General features: G+C 38.2%; 1 protein-coding gene across 1 annotated transcript; it reads left to right on the forward strand.

Moving 5' to 3' along the window:
• Window positions 1-4,271: 4,271 nt before the first annotated feature.
• On the forward strand, window positions 4,272-9,545 carry LOC131645110 (probable protein phosphatase 2C 62). The gene is made up of 10 exons (XM_058915770.1): window positions 4,272-4,636; window positions 4,809-5,300; window positions 5,420-7,380; window positions 7,493-7,623; window positions 8,021-8,087; window positions 8,226-8,313; window positions 8,486-8,655; window positions 8,831-8,974; window positions 9,049-9,177; window positions 9,262-9,545. Exons 1-10 carry the CDS (start codon window positions 4,435-4,437, stop codon window positions 9,421-9,423), a joined length of 3,546 nt encoding a protein of 1,181 aa, XP_058771753.1. The 5' UTR covers window positions 4,272-4,434; the 3' UTR covers window positions 9,424-9,545.
• The last annotated feature ends 758 nt before the right edge of the window (window positions 9,546-10,303 follow it).

Below are 10,303 nucleotides of genomic sequence, written 5' to 3' on the forward strand. Positions count from 1 at the left end.
CCCCGGAGTGGATGGGTTTACATCCAAATTCTTCAAGGCAACATGGAACACCATAAAGCAAGATGTGATGGAGAGTATTCATGATTTTTTTGAGAATAAGCAAATGTATGCAGCAGTGAACTGTGCGCTTGTTACGCTGATCCCAAAAAATCCCGAAGCTAAAACAATGAAAGAAATGAGACCTATTGCGTGTTGCACGACAATCTACAAGGTGATATCCAAGATTCTTACGGCCAGACTTAGCAAAGTCATTAATGAGGTGATTGACCCGAGCCAATCTGCTTTTATACCGGGGCGAGTAATACATGATAATATATTCATGGCACACGAACTCCTAAGAGGATACAACCGAAAACATCTATCCCCCAGATGTGCCATCCAAATGGACATCCAGAAGGCGTATGATACGGTGGAATGGACTGCGCTTGAGACTATCATGCGCGAGCTAAACTTCCCTGAAAAATATATACACTGGATTATGATTTGTGTTTGTTCTGTCTCATACAGGTATGCAGCCAATGGGCAAACAACTGGCATTCTGAAAGCACAGAGAGGCCTCCGGCAGGGAGATCCTATATCTCCTCTGCTGTTTGTTCTCATCATGGAGTACCTTCATAGATGTTTGCAGAAACTTCAGAATCAACCGGAGTTTAAGTTCCACCCGAGATGTGCAAAGCTGGGAATAACAAACATTAGCTTCGCTGACGATTTGATCCTGTTTGCTAGAGGGGACTTGAAATCGGTCAAGCTCCTCATGGATGAATTTAACAGATTCTCGGAGGCAACGGGACTAAAGGCCCACCTTGCGAAATGTAAAATGTATTTTGGGGGAATCCTTGACAAAGAGAAAGAAGATATCATGAAGATCACATGCTACATGGAGGGCAAACTCCCTTTCAAATACCTGGGAGTGCCACTGTCAAGTAAGAAACTTACATTACAGCAATGTCGATCGCTTATTGATAAAATTGTTGCTAAGGTGAAGCATTGGACAATAAAATTACTCAGCTACGCAGGGAGATGGCAACTCATAAAGAGTGTCCTTTTCGGTGTAACTTCTTATTGGATGCAGATTTTTCCGCTTCCTCATGGTGTTACGAAACATATTGAATCAATATGTCGTAGTTACTTGTGGTGTGGTACAGAGGATATTCGGAAGAAAGCCCCGATAGCGTGGGAGAAACTGTGTGATCCCAAAGATGCCGGTGGTCTGAACATTACAGCCTTGAAGGAATGGAATAGTGCCACAATCGGGAAGTTGTTATGGAACATCCATATGAAAGCCGATAAATTGTGGATACGATGGCTGGATACGTATTATCTAAAAGACACAAATATACTGGATTGGCAGGTCAAGCAAAGTTGCTCATGGATAGTAAAGAAGATAACACAAGTGAGAGACACTATGTGTGACACACCATACTGGCGGAAAGCTGTCCAACAAGGGCGATACCGTACGGGTGATATGTATAAAGAGCTACGAGGTGCGAAAACTCCGGTGGCCTGGAGAAAGATGATGTGAGATAACTATGCACGTCCGCGTGCAGTGTTCACACTATGGATGACTTTGATGGAAAGGCTGCCAACTAGAGATAGATTAATCAAGTATGGTGTTATTATAGACAAGCAGTGTTGTTTTTGTACTAAAGAGGAGAGTATCAAGAACCTTTTCTTTGAGTGCAAAGTCACACGGAGTATTTGGCAGAAGGTGTTACAATGGATGGGGCTGAACAGACAACCATCAGATTGGACGCGGGAAACTGAATGGTTGATAACGGAAACGAAGAAAAAAGGCTTAAAAAGACAAGTCCTAAAGATAGCAATTGCGGAGACGATTTATGAACTTTGGCATGGGAGGAATGACATGAGTTTCTCACAAAAACAAATGAATCTGAACATGGCAGAGAGTATTATACATAATATTAAGCTTAGATGTGGCATGTATAGAAAGCTAAGTATACATATTTTGAATTATACTTAGTTTAGTCGTTGTTGATTCCTGGATCCAAGTGATCGGTATGTAACGAGACGTTTTTGGATAATGAGAATTTATACTTTGACTTCAAAAAAAAAATATTGTTGCATCCTATCCTCTTTGTTCTGCAGGAAACACAAATGACAATGAAAATGAGGTGGAAGAACCAAACTCAGATGAGGGGGAATCAAATGCACAAGAAAACTCCAACACTGATCAAACAACAACAAGTGAAAGACTTACTGAGGAAAATGAAGACTCTACGAGAGAAATAGAGGACTCAATTGATGAGTCAAACACAAATGATCATGAGAAAGGTTCAGCTAAATTACAAATCTAAACAGAATCTGAAATCAAAGCAGACCAAGAAAATAACACACAGATATGCACCAGAAGCAAAAATAAAATTTACAAGCCAAAGGAACCATATATTGGACTAGTACAAGGAGACACAAATGATAAGGAACAACTTAATGTAAGGGAAGCTCTTGCTAGACCAAAGTGGAAGGAGGCCATGGACTCAAAGTTTAGGGCACTAATATCAAATCAAAAATTAATTATGGTGCAAAATCAAGGTCAAGACAACATAATTGATTCAAAATGGGTGTTTAAAACTAAGTACAAGGCATGTGGATCAATTGAAAGAAGAAAAACAAGGTTAGTGGCAGGAGGTTTTCAAAAACACCTGGCTTAGCTTTTGAAGAAACCTTCAATCCATTCATTAAGGCAAGCATAGTAAGAATCATATTGTCAATTGCACTCCACCTTAATTGGGAAATTAGGCAATTGGACATAAGTAATTTTTCTTAATAAACATCTTAAGGAAATTGTATTCATGTTTCAACCAGAAGATATGCAGATCCAGCAAAACTAGACCACATCTGATGTTATCTAAGGCAATTTATGGACTGAAACAGGCCCCAAGGGACTGGTTTGATAACTTGAAAGATGCTCTCCTAAACCGGGGTTTTCAGAATACTAAAAGTGATTCCTCCCTCTTCATTTTCAAAGGTATTAACCATACCACTTTTCTACTCATCTATGTCGATGATATAATTGTAACCGATAGTAGCACCAAGTTTCTAAAGGCTTTCATTAAGCAACTCAATATAGTATTCTCCCTTAAAGATCTTGGGCAACAACAATGTTTCTTAGGCAGTCGAGGTACAAAGAGATGCATAAGGACTGTACCTGAAATAATCAAGGTACATAAGAGGTTTGCTCAAGAAATTTAACTTGGACAAATCATCATCCTGTCCAACACCTATGGTTATCGGAAGACGGTTTACTATTGAGGAAGAACCAATGGCAAAACCAACTATATATAGACAAGCCATAAACGTCTTACAATATCTCATCAACACATGACCAGATATTGCATTCTATACGGACAAGCTAAGTCAATATATGAGCTCGCCTACTACTGAACATTGACAAGGAATAAAGAGAATACTGAGATATTTATGAGGCACAACAAACTACTATCCACATATTAAGCCTTCAACTAACTTAGATATAAATGGATTTTTCAAATGCTGACTGGGCTATAAGTATAAATGATAGAAAATCCATGGGGAGAACGATGTGTTTTTCTTGGTGAAACATTAGTTTCTTCGTCTTCAAGGAAACGAAAAAGTTTTGTCAAGATTGAGTACTGAATATGAATACAGAGCCCTAGATGACTTGGCAGCTGAGCTAACTTGGATTAGATCCCTCCTAAATGAATTAAAACTACCACTACCGAGGAAGCCAATATTGTGGTGTGATAACCTGAGCGCTAAGGCACTTGCATCAAATCCTGTTATGCATGCTAAGTTAAAGCACGTTAAAATACATGTCCATTTCATAAGAGATTAAGTACTTAAAGGTCAAATCACATTAGCCTTTGTTCCAACTGCATATCAGATTGCAGACTGTCCAACTAAATCATTCACTCACTCAAGATTCAACTTTCTAAAGAACAAATCTGGAGTGACTTCATCACTATCAAAGAAGAGTTAAAGATATAATCATTCCCTAAACATTCTTTGTCGCATGACATTTTATGGATCATAACACGATAAACTTCTTTATTACAATATAATTGATATATTATTTAAGAAATTGTTTTGATCTAATTTTAATCGATTAAGTATATAACTTCATCCTCAATTTTTTTTATTTAAAAAAACTTATAAAATTACACTTATTCTATGACTTGAGATCAAAGTTAGTATAATCTATAAAAAATAAAAAAATCGACATGCATCAAATTAATCAATGACATGTATGGTGCAAAAGCTTTTGTACAATTGTTGTTTTGTTTTGTTTCTTTTCTTTTCACCACGTGACCTTCCTTTCCTTTCCTTTTCTTTCATTTCCTCCATAGCATAGTTTTTCTTCATTCATACACAGTTTCAAGCAAAATCCTTAATCCAGAAACATAATCAACCAATTAATGTTAATCACAGATTAATCAAATGACTAACCTTTTCTCCAGAACCTTCCATTGTCTCTGGTTTCCATCCACCATTCTTCCTCCTAAACCACCTTCCAAAAACCTTCCATTTTCATCTTCAATTCATCTTCCCAAACGCCAAATCCATGTTCTTCCCAGTTCAGCTTCTTCCTCAACCCCATCTCCTCATGAACATGAACCTGTTGAACTCATCTCTTCAACTCGTAAGCTGATTTAATTTAACTCTCAAGCTTTTAGCTTTTTTCATTTTTGTTTATTGGGTTTTTGTTAATTCTCAATTTAGGTTAATGGGTTTCTTTTGTTTTTCTTGTTCATTTGAAAAAGTTTGTTTTTTTGTTGATATTTGTGTTTTGTGCAACTTGCTTTGATTGACAGAACATTCTGATGGAAGTATTGTGTTCACATTTGGAAATGCTAGTGAGATTAGAGAAATGGTAGATGAATTAGACAAACAGAAACTTGTTCCTGAGGGTGTTATTGAGGAAGGAGGTGTTGGTGTTTTGCTGAGTGATGATGGGGTTGGAAAGATGAGAAATGAGGATGATAGTAACTTAGGAGAAGAAATTGAATCATCTTCGACTGTAGTAGTTGATGTTGCTGATCAAAATCCTCAGCTTCTGGCAAGTGAAGAAGAAATTAGTGTTGTTTTTGAGAGTGATAATGAGACTGTGAACAATGATTTGCAAAACATTGATGAAAATTTGATGTTGGATTCAGCTGAGCCGACTGGTTTCCCAAGCGTGTCTAAGGAAGATTCTCAAGTTGATAGTTATGAAGAAGTTGGTGTTTCGATTGTTTCTCCAGCGGTGTCGGATGTGGTTTCTGATCTGAGTGGTGGTGGTTCTTTGGAAGTTGAAGTGAAAGAAGGTGATATTTTGGCTTATGTGGTTGTTTCCTTAATCAGCAATGGCCATTTAAGTTTTTGATAGTTATTGTTCTGTTTGTCAGGTAGAAGGCTAACATTGAAGTTGCTCATCTCTCTACAGTTTACGATGATGGCGGTGTGGATAGAGCAGCAAACAGCCCAGCAGGTGGCGTTGATGCTAGTGACTTGACTGAATTGGTGCAAGTATCCACTTCTATAGAGTCTGGTCATTCTGTCAACGGAACAACAAGCAACTTGACGAGTAGTGTTGATGCTGACATAAGTGAATTGGAAACAGTATCCACTTCCTTAGAGTCGGTGCAAGATGATTATAGTGCGACAGACAATCTTAGTGGCAGTGTTGATGCTGAAACAAGTAAATTGGGGCCGGTAACAACTTCTTCAGAGTCTGTGCAGGATGATTATAGTGCAACAGACAATTTGACTGGCAATGTTGATACTGAAACAAATGAATTGGTGCCGGTATCAACTTCTTCAGAGTCTGCGCAAGATGAGTATAGTGCAACAGACAATTTGACTGACAGTGTTGATACCGAAACAAATGAATTGGTGCCGGTATCAACTTTAGAGTCTGCACAAGATGATTATAGTGCAACGGACAATCTGACTGAAAGTGTTGACATCGAAACAAATGAATTTGTGCCGGTATCAACTTCTTCAGATTTTGTGCAAAATGATTTTAGTGCAACGGAAAATCTGACTAGCAGTGTTGATGCTGAAACAAATGAATTGGTTCAGGTATCAACTTCTTCGGAGTCTGCGCAAGATGATTATAGTGCAACGGACAATCTCACTGAGAGTGTTGACATCGAAACAAATGAATTTGTGCCGGTATCAACTTCTTCAGAGTCTGCGCAAGATGATTATAGTGCTACTGATAATCTGACTGGCAGTGTTGATGCTGAAACAAGTGAATTGGTGCCAGTATCCACTTCTTCAGAGTCGGAACAAGTTGGTTATAGTGCAGCAGGCATTCTGACTGGTACCAGTATCGGTGCTGACATAAGTGAACTGGAACCAGTATCCATTTCTTTAGAGTCTACGCAAGATGATTATAGTGCAACAGCCAACCTGACTGGCAGTGTTGAGGAAGACATAACTGAGATCGTGCCAGTGTTAACTTCTTCAGAGTCTGAACAAGTTGGTTATACTGCAACAGACAATCTGACTGGGGGTGTCGATGCCGAAACAAATGAATTGGTGCCGGAGTCCACTACCTTAGAGTCTGAACAATTTGGTTATAGTGCAACCGACAATCTGGCTGGCAGTGTTGACGCTGATAATTATGACACAGTGCCACTATCTACTTCTTTAGAGTCAGAACAAGTTGATTATAGTGCAACAGACAACCTGACTGATAGTGTTGATGAAAGCATAGTAAGTGAGTCGGGGCCGGTGCCAATTTCTTTAGACTCTGATCAGTCTGTTGATAGAGAAACAACCAGCCTGACTGATGGTGTTGTTGCCGAGTTTAGTGAGTCGGTCCCAATATCTACTTCAGTAGAGGCTGAACAAGTTGATTATAGTACAACGGACGACTTGACTGCCAGTGTTGATACCGAGTTAAGTGAATTGGTGCCATTATCCACTTCTTTAGAGCCTGAAAAAGTTGATTATAGTGCAACAGACAACTTGACTGATCATGTTGATGATGGCATAATAAGTGAGTTGGTGCCAGTACCGAATTCTTCAGACTCTGAACAGTCTGTTAATACCGAAACAACTCACCCGGCTGATGGTGTTGATGCCGAGTTTAGTGAGTTAGTGCCATTATCCACTTCTTTAGAGGCCGACCAAGTTGAATATAGTGAAACAGGCAACCTGACCTCCGGTGTTGATACCGAGTTAAATGCATTGGCGCCAACATCCACTTCTTTAGAGCCCGAGCAACTGGATTATAATGCAATAGACAACTTGACTGGCGGTATTGATACTGAGTTAACCGAATCGGCACCAGTGTCTACTTCTTTGGGGTCTGAACTTCATGCTAATGATGATGAAACAAGCCTCCACTTTGTGGATGACTCAGTTGATGCAAGTGAAACAGAAAAGTCAGCACTGGTTAGTCTTATTCCTATTCCTTATGGAGGGCTATTATTCACTTTACTGTGCATATGATTTTCTTTGAGTACATTACTGTTTCTGATATGATTTATGTTAATTTTTTGTTTAGCTGGATGATTTGGTTCAATCCTCAGACTTGGAAAACAAAATAGATGTTGGCAATGCCGAAAGAAGTGATTATGAAAAGCCATTATTTAATACTTTACCAGAGATACATTCAGTTGAGATGCCTAGTGATGAGTATGTCAACTATCTTCTCTTTTATGTATTTTAAACTATACTCACTCTTTCTCCTCACGGTCTTCGGTACGCGGTTTGGTAAAACTTTCACCATTTTTCGTTGAAAGAAATGTTTATGAGCATATTCTAGTTATTGAATTTGGTGATAAAGCAATGAAGATTTTCGAAGCCTGAGAGAGTGATATAGAAGTTGTATGTAGTGCAAGTAAAATATTGTTGAAAGGACTAAGGAATGAAACAAAATGATTTATAATGCTCATCTTAAGCTAAAGGCAGAAAAACTATAACAGTTGAAACTTGAAATACAATTATCTAGGTTTGATGCTTTTTCATGGTTCTTGTAATTTGAATTTACCTTTTTCATGGTTCTTCATGCCGGTTAATTGCATGTGCATAGGGAAAAAATTACAAGAACGGAGCTTTTCCTAGTTTCTGGTGCTGCTTGCTTGCCTCATCCCTCCGAGGTACCTTTCAGACATCAATATCCTGACTTTCAAATCTTTTTAATGAGAAATTTTACTGTCTATGCTTATTATATTTAAGTGATTTTGGTTTGAATTCTTAAAGTAGATGGTAATAAGCCTACTGATAACAACTTTCAGGCACTTACATATCGAGAAGATGCTTATATTATTTCTCCCCAAAACTGGCTAGTTGTAGCTGATGGAGTTGGCCAGTGGTCACTTGAAGGTATCCTTTCCTCATTCAAATTCGTGAACATGCATTTACTATTTCAAAAAAATGATATTTCCATTTGTTGGACTGAGTAAAGAGTGTCTTTTCCAGTCGGCCATTATTGAACCTCTGGTTTTTGTTTTTTTCGGTTGTAAACTATACTTATACACTCGGAAAAATTACGCAGGGAGTAATACCAGAGTGTATATCAGGGAGCTCATGGAAAAGTGTGAGAATATTGTTTCAAATTATGAGAACATTTCAACAATAAAACCTGCAGATGTTCTTATCAGAAGTGCTGCCGAAACACAATCTCCAGGGTCATCTTCGGTTTTGGTTGCTTATTTTGACGGACAGGTAAGTGATTATTGATTTTTGCGAAATAGTTTAAATTAGAACACAACAAATCCGTAGCTCAAATGAATGATAATGGCAGCGCCAGATCGAGTGACATCGGAAGAGTATAAATAAAATCCTTCTGCGCCACATTTTCAAAGAACGTGAATCATCATCTATAGCAATTTATTTGCAGGCCCTCCATGCAGCCAATGTTGGTAACACTGGATTTATCATAATAAGAGATGGTTCCGTCTTCAAAACATCAAATGCAATGTTTCACGAGCTCGGTTTTCCAATACATTTAGTTCAAGGCGACGACCACTCGGAAGTCATAGAGGTTTATAGTCTATCTCGTAACATTTTTTTAAATTGATTGAATATGATAGAGACTCAAAGTAAAGTGTGTTTCAGGAGTACAAAATCGATCTAAACGACGGTGACGTGATTGTATTTGGCACAAATGGACTTTTCGACAATCTTTATGAGCATGAAATAGCATCAACTATATCAAAATCACTGCAAGCTAGCTTGGAACCTCAGGTTGATTCTCGCCTTTATCGTCTTCACTTTCCTTTTACGCACAAATGGTAGCAAATGCTTAGTTTGTATATGGATAACTTGCAGGAAATAGCGGAAATTTTGGCGACGGCGGCCCAAGAGGTCGGAAGATCAAGAACTAGTGGAAGTCCTTTTGCTGATGCAGCTCAGGCTTTGGGGTATGTGAGTTATGCAGGAGGCAAGCTTGATGATGTAACTGTTATAGTGTCATTAGTTCAAACTACATAGATATTTCTAGTTTGTTTGTTTGTCTCAATATCTATTGATATTTCACCTGCACATACAACTGTTTATGTATATTATCATGATGCTGAAGAGATGCAATTTTTTCTATAGATTTTTTTCACTTATTTAGGGGTTATTGTTGTATTCTATTGAATGGTGGTATATTACAGCTGTGTTATTTGTATTTTTTAGACAAACGACAACTGACACTGTATTCAAATGAGAATGAGTGTGGACAACAAATCCAAAGAGAGTGAAAAAGAATATAAGGTGAGACAGAATAATACAGAAGTTAAAGGTGATGTTAATATACGATGTTGATGTGGGTTTTGTTCATCTGAAGTGTGCCTTAACAAATTTTAAAATTTCAATATTTTGGTTCTGCATCACCAGTGGCGGATTGAAAACGAACATGAGTCACTTAGTGGCGTATACATGAGTCACTTAGTGGCGTATTAACATGTGTTGGATCGATTTAGAAAGAAGTTTGATGACAAGGGAGAGCAGATGATACTTGTAGGATATCGCTCTACCGGTGGTTAAAAGTTGTATGATGCAGCAAACAAAAAAACAGCAATAGGCATAGACGTCGTTTTTGACGAAATTAAGCAGTTGCAACAAAGTGCAACCGGTTGAATACAAAATGGATTTGTGCTATGAAGGAGGAGGACCTGAAATCGATTGAGTTTTATAAGTCTGAGAAGGGACTGCTCATGCTCCAAAGAAGGTATGCACTTGATATTTTGAAATGGAGCATTGTGATGCTGTCATTACTCTGGTTGAACCGAGACTGCAATTGTCAAAGAATGAGGATGAACATGATGTTAATCAACCTCAGTATCAGAGGCTGATTGTATCCTTGCATTATTTGTGCAATATGTGA

This window comes from Vicia villosa, linkage group LG1 (assembly GCF_029867415.1).
Source record: "Vicia villosa cultivar HV-30 ecotype Madison, WI linkage group LG1, Vvil1.0, whole genome shotgun sequence".
NCBI classification, from domain to species: domain Eukaryota; kingdom Viridiplantae; phylum Streptophyta; class Magnoliopsida; order Fabales; family Fabaceae; genus Vicia; species Vicia villosa.